Source organism: Numida meleagris, chromosome 1 (assembly GCF_002078875.1).
Source record: "Numida meleagris isolate 19003 breed g44 Domestic line chromosome 1, NumMel1.0, whole genome shotgun sequence".
Lineage (NCBI taxonomy): Eukaryota > Metazoa > Chordata > Aves > Galliformes > Numididae > Numida > Numida meleagris.
In genome coordinates, this window is record NC_034409.1 from 50391923 (window position 1) to 50406193 (window position 14271).

Consider the following 14271-nt stretch of genomic DNA (forward strand, 5'->3'; position numbering starts at 1 on the left):
AACAGCACTGCTGGAAACTGGCTTTTATCATCCCAATGCTATCCGCCATATAATCCACAAGGCAACAGATTCCGCAGCACAGCCAGAAAGCTCAGCTCAAATCTACTGACCCAGGAAAAGGAAAAATTGAGTGGCTCCACAAGTCACAATAGATCGAAGAGAGAGAGAACATGTTTCTCAGGTAACTCTGGTGCTCTAGGCTGCTTTTTCAGACATTCTTGACAAAAAGAAGCGCTGTGCATTTCTTCGTGAGAGTCATGCCAACTGCTGGTCAATAATCCAGTGGGCATGTATGCTCCCAGGGGATTAGGAGTAAAACAGAAATCAAAGCTGCTGCTGTTGCCACTACTTGACTGTATTTGTAAAGGCAAGACACATACCTGGCAGGCTGCTGATAAACAGCAGTGTGGAAATTAGTATCACATGAGGCTCTAGCAGACCAAGCCAGGCAAAAGTGCCTCCGGCTGTGGCACCACCCCTTGTTCTAAAGCCAGACAATATAGTGTTAGCTATGCACCATGGCAACCAAATAAACAAAAGTCTTTGGCACAACAGTTCTCCACTTCAGGCTTTGCAAAAAGCAAAGCCCCAGCACTGCCACTTGTGTCTCCCAGCTACTGAAACTCCTTTCAGTTGTACTAAAGTGCTCTCCGGAGGATCTGTGTGCCCCTGGGGACAACACAGCGGCCCGGATTACTCAGTCACCGGAGTGAGCTGTATTTAGTCAAAAGTATCCCTTGTGATAGGGAAGGATGATCCTTTCCTCCCTCTGCTGAAGTTGCTAATTCTGGGGCTAGTTTGCATGGTGGTTCTGCAGCTGACCAGTGGGGTGAAACAAAACAGCCCTTGAGAAACAGAAAAAATGAGGGCTTAAACCCCTCAGTTCCTGGGGTGCACCAAGAGTCGAGGACACCCATCTACCTACAACAGTCCCTCCTGATGGCTCCCTCTTCCATCAGCAGCCACGGGGCTTATTCCTATAGCAGCCTACATGGGACCAAATACATGGGACCAAGTATGACCTCCCTGCCAAGTATTTAGCAAGAAGTGTATCATAGTCTTCCATTTCTTGCTAAATCTTGTGTGTCATCATGGCCGCCAGGTGCCTGTATGCTGCTGCCTCTCTTCTCCACAACTGGATGGCCCCCAGCTGCTGCATCCAACTGGCAGCCGTGACAAAACTGCTGCAAAATCCCTGGGAAGAACTTTGCTTCCGCTGACCACAGGGCACCAGGGCAAGCGTGGATCACACTGGATGATGGGAAGAAGAGGTCTGCTTTTACAGCAGTCCTGGGAAGTTGTCTTTGCCAGGCAGCCAACTTCAAAAGCTGGAAGGACACTGAGAAAACTCTGCATCACATTAGCCTGCTTGAACTGGGGAACATAATGGCAAAAGTAAACATCTCTCAACAGATACATTATTCCTGCCGCCAGGGTCTCCAGCAGCAAGCCTGTGTCTCATCCCAGAGCAGAGCCCTCAGCCTGAATATGTGCTGATGCCCAAGCCATAGTCTGCTACTGCAAATACAGTTGTCTGATTGACTTGACTGTCTCCCTGCCCAGTGATAGGCTGCCAAGTCCTACAGATAACTGATGGTGCCACTAGTAAGCACGTTCTGACTGTACCAACAAGGCTGCTGCTTTGCCTCTGAACAAACTGAAGTCCTGGAAGGGCTCAGGGTAAATCCAGCTCTGCACGAGGCATGGGTGAGATGCAACCAGACTTTGCATTGACCATCAATATGAAACATTGCCCGCAGGTCTCAGAAACTATAGCCCTCTGCCCATCCTGATGGCTGATGTAACAGGCTCTGACATTTCTCTTCCTCCGCCTCTGCCTTCTGCAAGCCCTAGCAGCCAGAAATGAAACCCTTACTCAGCATCTAGAGCTCACATGCTTCAGTGGACCTGCTCTGACCATGCCTTGCATACCGCTTATTCTTCTAACAGCAGCACCTCTGGTGTAAGGTGAACTTGATGTCCAGCTGTCCATCGATATTGTTTTACTCCAACATTATACAGAGAATGACAAGACAGAGCTTTCTGGAAAACGCTGGCAGAAAGACTGCAGGCAGGACAGAACCAGTCACTAGACTTCATTCTCCATGGGGCAGGGACTGCTGAGATAAATCCAACTACTGTCACAAACTGCTGCAGATTCACACTTAGTTTCCTCCCCTGTGGAGAAGCAGGTATCTGTCTCTGCCTCCAGGCCAGGCTAGAAAGACAGCATAGGCAGCTCTGTCGGATGGGACCATTCAGATTTTTCACTTCTCATATAATACAGGTGGTAAAAACTTACCTCCTACCTTCAGGACCAAACCTACAGTTTCCTGACAGGTTAGAACAAGTTACTTAGGCAAGTCAGACAGCTTTGGGAACTAGTGACCTTGGTTACTCCCGACTTCTGCTTCTCATTCCTCAGTCAGCACCTTCTCCCCCAGTCATTTCAGACCATGACAGCAGAATATGCACGTGAGCATTTCCTCAAAGAAGACTCCATCTCATGCAGCATAACCAGTAGATAGCTGGGCATACAGCCCACTGAGAGCATCACTGGAAGTCACCTGAGTCTTTCCTAGTGGGCTAACCCATACTGATCACAGCTGCTTTTCCCAGCATCGGCACCCTACGGCCTTCAGAATACTTCTGGTGGCTTGTGACCTAGCCAAAAAAAGCTGCCACGCACCATGTGAGTTCTTCAGACCTCTGTCCTACAAAACATCTTCTACCAGGGCACTCAGAAGCTGTATTTGGTGGTGCAAGGGGACTCTTGGTGGGAGGTCCCAAACAAAGGTGAGTCACTCTTGCCCCAGCATTAAGGCACAGGCCAAGCAGTGGTGGGTTTAGGCCCCCAAAAGGTGGGAACAAAATGGATTCACGACGCTTTCCCCACCATTTTGCAGGGGAGAGGATTGCTCCTACCCCTGTAAGCTTGCTAGGAGGCACAACATTTCTCATCTCATCTGATTTATCTTTTGAAAGTAACTAAGGAACAGAGAATCCCTGTTCTAATGGCAAAAACTGCTCTAGTTCAATCTCAGGGCTAGGAATCAACCTCACTAGGTGGGCTCTGCTCCTATGCTACAGAACACCTCCTTGGAGGAAATGAAAGGATAAGGTGGCACCACCCACAGCCATTGAGCTGGAATAAAGCAAACAAAGAGGTGCCCTCTGTTTATAACATGCCTCTCCAGAGAAATCTCTTGGCAGTGCTTCAAGAGCAGCCAAAGACACCTTTTCCCATACTGAGAGACTGGTGGAACAAAGCAGAGACAAAGTTCACATTGTCATCCCGTCAAGGCGCCTCCAAGGTCTCTGACCAGCCACAACAGCACCTGAGCCACAAGTTCCACACACTCCTGTGTTAAGAGTAGTCCCATGGATCATAAGTCATTTCTTACAGTTCTTCCAACTTGCCATATCATCCCTTGGCCACTAAAGGGCAGCAGGACCCCTTTGATCCCCACTCTGTGTGGACAGGGCCCCCACAGTCTCTCAGTTTCACTAGCAAGATGTCACAAGAAGCACCATTCTCTGTGTGTTGCCCTCTCTGCTCTGAAGGCTTCTCCCCACCACTGAAATGAGCAGATACAGGGCTGCTAAACAAGGTGCAACGATCATCACAAGCGCTGCAAAACAGAAAGCTCACAGCTGTCCTCCTCTTCAGCGGCCACCCTGGTTTGCTGGGACCTGTCAGCCATAAGGCACAATAGTGGGAGGAAAAGAGAGAAAAAGTGCTGGAACAGTTAGGAGCAAAACCAGGCTGCAAGCCTGAGATGCACCTTACCATGCTGTTGGTTGGTTTGCTGGCATGTGCCTCCATCTGTTGCCAGTACTTCTTAGATTCCTGCACAATATCTTCGTGGGTCATTCCTGGGAACAAGAAAGAGGAGACAGGACTGAGCTACTCCACTTTGGCCAATGGAAGAGAGGGAGGGAGGGCCAGCAGGACTTCCAGGGCTTAGGAACTCCTTAGGAACAGCTCCCAGCAGTCCCACCAGGAACACCAGGAGGTGGGTTGTGAGGGGATTCAGCTCTTCCATAAAACCTATTCAAAAAACAAGGTAGGGGAGGATCTCTCTCCAGCACTCTCACTCCAACCAGACAAAATGGGAAGAGTTTGGTCTTCTGAACGTATTCAGATCTCGCATTATTCTCAGACTGTGTGCAAAGAACTTTGATGCTGCCTCCAAGATGCCGATTCTTGACTAGGGATCAAGACCTTGACCAACACCAAACCAACAGATCTACTCAAGGCTAAAAAGATGACACTTTGTTACTGTTGATCTATTGTATACTGGAGTTTTTGCCATTAGCTTGGAAGATTACAGATATCCCACTGTCTGAGGCACCTAGAATCTCCAAGCCCCCAGAATTCTCACCTAATCCCTGCTAGGATTAATTAGCCTGCTACGCACATCAAGTTGAGTGTTCATCAATCAATAAGTGAAGAAAAAAGCTGAATTTCAATAGTCCAGCCAAGGTAGAAAGGAAAGACCAAAAGTGCAAAACCAACAAAGAAACAGCTGCTTCTCTGTAACCAGCAAGAAAAGATCTGCAACGTTGCAGGAATCAGAAACGCATCAGCCAACAAGAAGAAGGGTTGGTCAGACTTCACCTAAGGAATTAGCTCCTGGCCAACTCACGTGGTGAAGTGACAGCCTCAGTCAGCACCAACCAGATTAGATGGGTGCTGCAATTCTCAGAGCACTAAACATCAAAAGAAAAGTATGTAAGAATAGGAACTGGCTGGTTAATGTGAGAACTGGCTCTGTTAGAGATAAGCTATGTTATTTAAGTAAGTGCTGTAAAGACCTGAGATACCTGCCAAAACAAACTGAAGAAGAATCTTACAACTGCCAGTTGACTGTAACAAGTGGGATGCTGAAGGTGGCCTTGGTGCAGCACTCCCAGCCCAGCGGGTTTGAAAAATTGCTTGCTTTGCTTTTACCAACAGCTTCTATTATCAAAATTTGGTATTCCCTAGGCATGCTACATGGACATGATCTCTGATTCTTTTGAGTCAGTATGTTCCAGAACATAAGGGCCAGCAAACACAAGTTTTCATCTCAGCTTAGGTTGTGCGCAACTTGCGTTAGCCACAGCAGACCTGACCTCAGTTTCCCCATCTGTGATTTCAGCTGTCCAAATCCCTGCCAGACAATAATACTGCTGTTTGTACAGGGTTTGGGCAGGATTAAAGGACTTTCTCCAGGAAGTTTTGCCAAGGCCTCCAAAATGGCAGCTGCTGCCTGGCTGGTACTCCCCGATCAGAGCTGTTTGTAGATTTTTCTCCTTGTTAGCTGTTAATCCCAAAAGACACTACATAGAGTTAGTAAAACTGCAACTCTCTCTCTCATGTCTAAGTAGTCCAGGGCTGGACATAGCTCTGATCTATACTTTGGGGGCAAAAACTACAAAGCTGGGAAAACAACAGCGAAGAGTTATTCACTGCACGGGATCTGGCAGAGAAAGGGCCAAAGCAACCTCCATCATCTCCATTCTTCACTCCTGCACTGTGACCCTGGGCATGCAGAAACAGCAGGAAAAAGATAAACAGCTCCTGTCAGAAGACTGAATTTCAGATGAAGTCCTTAGCAAGTGACTGCCTTCTCCCACTCCCAGAAATCTAAACTAATTCAACAATACAGTCTAGAAATGGAGTGGTTGGAAAACACTCCCAGATATGAAACGATGTTTTCCAATACAAAGCATGAACTGTCCCAAAGAGAAACTCTGGAAAGCAAAAGGCCCATATGCTGATTATCTTTAACACTTCAGCATCTTTTGCAACATCACTAGTGAGCACAAAGGCTCTGATTTCCAATGACAGAAAGAGATAGCAAGGTATGTCCATGAGTGGCCACACTGAAGAAAGAAGCAGTCCTCCCTGCTCACATTTTCAAATCATGGGAACCTTCACTCTGCAAGTACAATCCATTATCCCCATGAACAAAGCCACATGCGCTGTAAAAGCTCAAATGACTGTGAAATGCAGCAGCCCACTGGTTTCAAATGCAAGCTGCTATGAATGATGGATGCTCCCTTCCTATTTCTGCAGAGCACTAAAATCACGCTCTCTGCTCCAAGGCTAAGGCCTCCTCAGAGACTGGTGACAACCACCTTTCATCCGTTGCCTTAACAAGGACTGTACTTAAGAGAGGTAATCATCTGCCACTCTAGAAAGGAAAATTCAGAAGAAGAACAGGCTCGTATCCACAACTTTGCAGAAAAATCAAAAAGATTATGGCTATCCTGTTGTTGGAAAAGATAAGAATAAGCACAAGACTTACTGATCACCTCTGCAGCTAAACTTATAGCTTGCTTTATCTCCTCAGCTTCTCTTTTGAAAGTGACTCCTTCAATAAAAGGAGGCAAGAGGCAAAAATCAACCAATTTCTTCTACAGGCAGAAGAGGAATGAAGAAGGAGAGAGGGAGCAAAGAAACTTCTAAAAATAAAAAATAAATATGGGGTGATGAAAAGAGCAGGGTGCTTGAATACTAGAGAGCTCGGAGTACTACACACACTATCATGAGCATTTAGTGGAGTAATCCTGCATATGGCTCACAAGCAACACATCGTCTTAGAAACACCAGTGTTGTAACTTTTTTATTTCCAGTGGCCACAAGTAAGTGAAGCAATTGGGAAGAATAAAGATGGCATTTGCCACAGTGTGCTTGATGAGCCAAGTCAAGGCTAAGGACTGTATGAACTACAGTGACAGGGAGTTGAACAGTAAACTGAGTTAGTCGCCTCCAATTACATCAAAGAATGGTAAGGAAAATCTAAAACGTTTCCTCTCTAAAGCATTCCCATTACCAGGCTGGATTCTGCACTAAACAAGACCCTGTGGCAAAAAAACATCCAGGCAACTTTGTGGGTGGACCAACATCTACTCAGTTAACAGGAGAGCAGCAAGAAAAACCCTCCAGCATTGCCAGAGAGAGAGAGAGGAGTGAAAATGACAGATGTGGCAGTGTAATTGCATGAGTGATCTGAACATAATTCCTGTAGTAGCCTCCTCTGAGGTACATCATCAAAGACTTTTTGGGAAACATCAACTATCTTGCCATTTCACGCTGTTGGTGAATTTGTTCAGAGAAACTAGAGATGCACAGTCTGCCTTTTGTAACTGCTTTGTCACCTGTGCATACTGCTATTCTCGTTGCGTCAGATGTTCATTCCAAGTCCCAACTGCTGTTTAGGATCTTCCGCGAGATTTATGCATCACAAAAGCTTTGAGGATTCATCTCTACCTAACAATCATTTCAACTTATATAGTTGGTCCCAAAAGAAAAGCCTCCTGGTCTGCAGTTTACAGTAACTCCTGTAAAAGGACGAAGGCCAAATCATCTCACAGAACCCTTTGGCACTATTTTCTGTGTCTCCTGAGGAGAGAGATTAAGCATATGCACAAGTGAGCAACAACAACTCAGCACTCCCACACAGAATCATAGAATTGCTCAGGTTGGAAAGGACCTTCAAGATCATCAAGTCCAACCGCAACCTAAACATACTGCTCTTACAACCCACCGCTAAATCATGTCCCCGAGCACCACATCCAAACGGTTTTTAAACACATTCAGGGAAGGTAACTCAACCACCTCCCTGGGAGCCTATTCCAGTGCTTAACAACCCTTTCTGTAGAGAATTTTTTCCTGATATCCAACCTAAACCTTCCCTGGCGCAACTTGAGGCCATTTCCCCTTGTCCTGTCACCTATCACTACCGAGAAGAGACCAGCCCCGCTCTCACTGCAATCACCTTTTAGGTATTTGAAGAGAGCAATGAGGTCTCCCCACAGTCTTCTCTTCCATCACCTCCTTCCCCTCTCACCCGGCTCCAGGCACATGCTAGAAGAAACTCAGGTGTATGTATCACCTCTTGGTGATGGAGTGGTTGGACTTGATGATCTCGAAGGTCCTTTCCAACCTGAGCAATCCTATGATTCCATGATTCTATGATTGCCAGTCCTGCACCAAGCCACACTCACCTGAATACTGCTGTAGCAGCCAGACCTTGAGCTCAATGAAACTATGAGCAAAGTGGCAGCTGTCCTCGCGCAGGCAGCCATAGCGCACTTCATGCCGGCACACATCAAACTGGAAGTGTTCCTGGAACTGACGGATCTTGGAGTATTTCAGGGATGTGGAACGTACAATGTGGACCAGACACCTACAGCCAGGCCAGAGAAATGTGAGTCATCAGAGCACCAAATCTCCTCCTCCTCCTCCTCACATCTGGTTTTCATACATTTGACTGAACGGGAAAAGGACACAGAAGATCAGCTCTAGAAGACGCAAACTCTAGGAAAACACCTGGGAAACCAAGTTGCTGGCCTCTCAGTCTGTCTCAACTCTAGGCAGATATCTGCAATCTCCTCAGCCCATGGGTGACAAGTTCAAGTTCAGAAATCAGATACGTTTCAAAAACATGAAGCAAATATACAAACTCCTCTGGCTCAGCAAAGTCCCTAAGTCTCAGGTTGCCAGGAGCCAGGAGGGGTTGTGTTACTGCGTACTTGACATGCTTCTTATACTTGTTTTCCTAAACATTCATTATCAGCCAGTCAGAGGCAGAATCCTGAGCTAAAGGATCTTTGGCTTGACCTTTACGTAAAGGCCAAACTCAAAAGGCAAACTAAGTCAATGGAAAACTCAGGTTGACTTCGAAAGGGCTTTGCTCATGCCTCAAATCCCTTAGCATCAGCAGCAAACATAGAGGGAGAGGCATACAGCATTACTGATCATACTTTGAGCTGGTTACAATTGTAACCCATGGGAAAGAAAGAAAGAAAGAGACCAGGAGGTTGGAGTTAAACTGGCTGGACATGTGAGAGATTGATCCCATCAGCACAACCAACTTTGACTCACTTGTTGTCATGGAAACTGTGTTTGGCAGAGAGGTTGGAGCAGACAGATGGCGTGTCCTTGGTCCCTTTGCTGATAATCCGGGGTTTGCTGTCAAAGCAAATCTGAGAAGAGAAGAATTAGCGTGCTGGGAAAGCCTTATAGAGAAGTAAAGCAGAGCCATTTCACTTGGAAGGGGAAGAAGAACCAGAGCCAGCCTATTCTAATGTTCAAAGTTAGAACAAGCCTGGTGAAAACCTCATGGTAGGGCATTAGAATAAAGTAAGCGAACTTTTGGAAAAGCTTCAGGACAACATTTTTGCTTATTTTCCACAGTATTTTCCACTGTGGTTGGAAACATTTTGGTCAGAGCCACATATTCTTTTCCAGTTGGACAACAGAGCAAGAACAAGGAGGAAACAATGAGGAGAAACAGAGGGGAAAAGAAAAAAATGCAACAGTTGCAGCTAAGAACATGTTTCTTCACATATAACACTGCCAACCCAGGGAATTCTATGCTGCGGTGTGTCAAAAGACTAAGAGTTAATCTCTAACTGACCAAGGCAGTGCCTCAGCACAGACATCAAGTGGAAAGCTGCTGCATTGTGGGATTCTGATTTTTAAAACAGATAGAGCCAAGTTACACTTCAAAACAACAACTCAAGACAGAGCAAGAAGGAAGAGGAAAGTGGTCCCATGTGGCTGTATGCACCTCAGGCAGCTGGATGGGCGAGGAAAACTGCCTCACCCTCCTCCTATATGGCTGCATCCATTGCTCACTGCCCTTCTGGGTACCGAGCACTGGCTGGGACATGACAATGGTCCAGATGTACACTGAGGAGATGCCGAAGGTGCCCACTCCCTCCCACCAGCTCCGTACCTCACAGAGGAAGGTGAAGATGCCTTGATGTTCCTTCAGGAGCTTGGCAATGGTGAGGTTGCTCTGCTTGATCCCACCTAGTGGGTCAAAGAGGAGGTCACGGTTGAGAGTCCCCTTCCTCTCCTCCGTCCACACGTCGATCTCTTCCTGGTGGTACGCGAAGGTGCAGTTATCCCCGTACTTACAGTCCTGCTTGTTAAGCATATCTACAAAGCAACAAACAGCACACACCACCACACAGGGAGGGCGGCCCAGTCAGAAACTAAGCTCTCTTTCGTCTCCTCCCACTGCCCACACCTCACAAGGAGCTGAAAGCAAGAAAACACAGAGTTAAAGAAAAAGACATCTCCCCTCCAAGTTTGCTTACACCAAGCCATTCAGTAAAGTTAATGCACACCTCTAAGTGGTGACAATCTCAAGAAGATGTACAATCTGTTGTGGAAACTGGAGACCTGCTTTAATGCTATGCTTGGTCAATGACAGACTGCAATTTAACCAACCCTTTTTAAAGCCAATCCAGATTCTAGCAGCCCAGAACTAAGGAGCTCCAAGAAATAAGGAGGTCCACTATCTTGGAGCTCTCTCCCCACCTTGGTGCTTTCCAATGACGCTGCCTCAGGGACCAGACCAGTTACATTAAACGTGACCCAAGGGATGAGTTGGAGCAAAGAAGCTTTTCCCTAGGCCAAACCATTGACCCCCTATATGGCTGCTAGCCAGGTTCTCAGCAAAGCCTGCATTAACAGAGCAGCTCCAAGTCCTTGGCTATGCACAGCACCACACTGTGCCTTCGCAACTCATGCTCCACCACTTTTTACGCTGCCCATTCTCCACAGCATGGGAGTTCATCTCCTTTGACTGTACTGGGCCTTACAGTCCGTGGGCTACTGATGGGACAGGAAGAACCCAGGGACAGCAGACAAGACCAATAGGAAGTCCCCTTCCAGACCCCCTGGCCCACACCGTACAACCCCTTCCCAGCCACCAACATCTCTATCCCCCCCAGATCACCTTTGCACAGGTAATATGATCCTACAAAGTTGGTTTTGGTTGGGCGAGGACGGATCCTCTTCCAAGTCTTGTCTTCTGAGTTCTTCAGCCTGCCCAACAGGATGTCTCGCTTGCATTTGTGCTCCAAGCCTTCTCGATAGGTGTAATCACCAGCCTTGGGCCCTATAGCAGAGAAGAACTCCATCAGCCTCTCCCCATCAGCCAGGAGAAAGGCAAAGCTTTGTCGTGGCCAGTGCTCTGGGTGGCAGAGCAAACACATCACCTGTTTTGGGGTAGCAGATGTGACAGGCTTGTTTGAAGACATGGGTGGATGCCAGAGGGTTCTTCACCAGCAAGGCTGTGTTGGGTATTACTGGCTCTGGCTGGGACAGCAGGTGCTCGGTGACTTTGGGCACAGCTGGGTGACTCACCCCACCAAGGCTGACCTGCGCAAAAATACACACACTTCTCTTCTAAGCTCTGCAGTCATATGGCTGAGAAAACTCTCCAGCCTCACACCTCACTCCAGTCTCTCAAAAAACTTCCTCATTTTCTTCCTCATCAAAACATTCAATTCTGAAATGACATTTCCTGAAAAGCTGCATGCAACTTTTTCAAAAATAACAAAGCACAGTATGATCACCTCAAGGACAGTTCTCTTTCTCTCTTGGTAAGGGACACCAGTTTTCTATCATGAGACACAGAACAAAATGTCCACTCACTCATTCTCATTCCATCCATTACAACCAACTCTCAAATCAACCCCACTGCTTCTTGGAAAACAAAAGGAACCACTTATCAGTGAGTCTTCAGGGATTAATCTGAGGACGAAGATTTTGCTCTACAGTAATGTAACAGGGATAGGTGAACAGATATCTAAGAAGAACAATTAGTGTTCCGAACTTGCTAACCATCAACATCCTTTTCCCCCAGGTCTGGAGACATGGGACAGGAACAGAACAGCCTGGAAAAGCTGACTGACAGCGGCAAAAGAGGAGTAAAGAACTTCACTAGTCTTAAGAAAGCTGGGTTTACTCTGATCCACAGTTCAGTGTTAAGAGGCTCCCAGACATATTAGCACACTGGCCTCCTTGATACCACATTGATTCTGCAACCTAGGTCACACCATGTTTACTTTGGCAATATGCAGAATTGCAGAGAAAAACGAAGGTGGAACAAATGTCTTCCTCTTGACTCCGGGAAAATCTTTACCTGCCTCGTCACAAGGTGGAAGGAAATGCTCACTGGGGCAGGTTAAAAAGAGGGGCCCAAATTACCTACTTCACCCAAGTCACTACTACCTTGGCTCCAGAGCACCTTGGGACATCAGCATGGGGGAGCGGCTCACTCACCACGGGGGATGGTTTTTGGCTGCCAGGTGGGTGTTGCAGTTCCTGAGGGCTGGTTTCTTCTGGGCCAGAGAAGGAAGAAAAAATACAAAACAGAAAACAATCATTTCACTTTCAGAGGTAGTTCTGCTCACAGAAAGACAAACAAATGCCTGCAAAATAAATCTGCTTTCTTTATTTAATAACATTTTAGTATTTTATACCCAAATCCTCCATGTAATTCTTGGAAAAACTCCAGGAAAGGCCTTCTTGTCCCCAGAACCATACTAAACTCAACTCTGTGCCACTGAGCTCTGACATTCCTAAAGTGGCAGGCTCTGAGGCAGTCCAATCCTGAGGTAAACTGGAGTGCTGAAATGCTGACTGGCCAATCTCTGTTCTTCTGAAAATATTTTTGGTGCCAATGTACTGAAATACAGCAGACAACCTAGCCAAGAAGAAGCCTGCCATCCCTCATGGAGCAGGTGGAAACTTGCTTTTTGCTCACTGACCTCCACAATTTGGCTCCTTGTGACATGAGAATGAAGTACTCAGTGCAACAGGATGCTTACTGTCCTGAAGCCAGAGATGGCAAGGAATCACCATCTAGTCCAGTGCAAAAAGGTCCTATCTCATTTAAAACAGTCCAGGATTTTGCTCATTTGGTCCCAGATGTCCAACAGTCACTACAGAAGGTGGAGGAAACACTTTATAGTTGAGTAAATTGTGCCAAGGGAGGTATCCTGGATACCAAGCCACAATTAGACCTCGCTCCTCCTCATTACACATCTTGTGTTCCTTTCTCCTCCAAGATTTCATAGCACACACATACTAGTTATCTGGGATTACACACCTACAGCCCTCCTTATGACTCCTGAGCTAGACATACCCAGCTGCTCTGCTCAAAACAATTCCCTCCCCTCTCTAACTTTCATATTCCTGTTCTGAAGCACTGGCAAGGACAGCTACAGGACAGACCTCAGCACTGAAGGAAACAGTCTTGGCATGCTTTCATGGGTAAAGAAGCACAAAACACTGTAAGCTTCACACTTACCAATGGCAAAGGAATCCAAGGCATCCAGCGACCCTCTGCTTGTTCCAAAGGAGTCCAGGGCATCGAGACGTGAATCTGTGTAGGGGAGCAGGTCCAGGGAATCCAGGGAATCTAAAATGGAGCCGCCACTTCCCCCCGGCGGGGGCTCGAAGGCATCCAAAACAGAGGAGGAGGAGAGCTGTTTGGTGGGATCCATCACCAGGCCAAAGGAGGCAGGTGGCAGCGGGGTGGAGACAGGGATGCTAGCTGTCACGACCGGGGGCAGCAGTGGAGTTCCCCCTGGAAACACGGGGATCAGCTGGGGCATCTCCGTTGGCAGGTTGGTGGGAATGGTGCCCTGGACCAGAGACTTTTAAGATTGGGAAGGGAGAGAATAAGCAGCGTATCAGAAACAAGAAGGGAGTGACTGAACACAGAAGGAGCCAGCAGACTCCCACTCAAGCATGTCCTCCATTATCTGAAGCAGAAGGACACCCAGCAGCAACATCCGCCTGCAGACCTCCCACGGACCTTCCCACCTGTCTGCACCACACAGTCTGGGCTGAGGTCCCTGAGGAGGTGCTGGAGCACGAGAGCTCATCAGCCCACAAGGCAGAGCCCTTCACTGGGCACCTGCACCAGTTCAAGTCGAGACATAGTGCAGCTGAGTACACACAGCACCAAGGTTGGGGTAATGACCATTATTCTTGGCACCTCTCAGCAGAGCTTTTCGCCTCAAGTTCCTTCCTGCCTGAATGTGGTTATATTGCTTCCAGATCAAAGCTGACTCACATAACATCTGCAGTACTGGCAACTAAAATCCAACACAAGCACCAGTAGAGATTGTTTCTGCAACACTTAGACCTGTGCAAAGAGCTCAGGCTGAATGCAGTCTGCACAACACAGACTAGAGCATGTCCACTGAGTAAAATATATCCACTGCACCTGCTTCAGCTCACTCATTTCTACTCTCAGGCCTGCTTCAAATCCATGGACACCAGAGGCCAGGGAGAAAGTGATGGCTGGGGAAGGCCATCTTGGTTAGCTCTGAGGGCCAGCTTCATGAAGTTGCACACAGCAAAGCAGGCTTAGAGACGGCCTCTTTAGATACTCACAAGCCAGTTGCAGAAATAAGGGAAAGAATGAATGAGTTTTGCTAGAGAAAGGGCTAGGAGGAAGGAGTGAC

General features: G+C 47.3%; 1 protein-coding gene across 12 annotated transcripts in view; it reads right to left on the minus strand.

The window, feature by feature from the left end:
• ZC3H7B (zinc finger CCCH-type containing 7B) overlaps positions 1-14271 on the minus strand; it is a 44989-nt gene that overhangs the window by 11279 nt on the left and 19439 nt on the right. For 6 of the 12 annotated variants that reach the window (XM_021384306.1, XM_021384314.1, XM_021384298.1 and 3 more), the window contains 8 exons: positions 13107-13455; positions 12023-12135; positions 11008-11170; positions 10746-10907; positions 9735-9940; positions 8879-8979; positions 7999-8180; positions 3791-3876 (listed from right to left, as the gene is read on the minus strand). In XM_021384306.1, coding sequence (XP_021239981.1) covers positions 3791-3876; positions 7999-8180; positions 8879-8979; positions 9735-9940; positions 10746-10907; positions 11008-11170; positions 12023-12135; positions 13107-13455 — 1362 coding nt within the window. The remainder of the gene's footprint in view (positions 1-3790; positions 3877-7998; positions 8181-8878; positions 8980-9734; positions 9941-10745; positions 10908-11007; positions 11171-12022; positions 12136-13106; positions 13456-14271) is intronic. The other 6 variants (XM_021384341.1, XM_021384268.1, XM_021384291.1 and 3 more) reach the window with 5 other exon arrangements.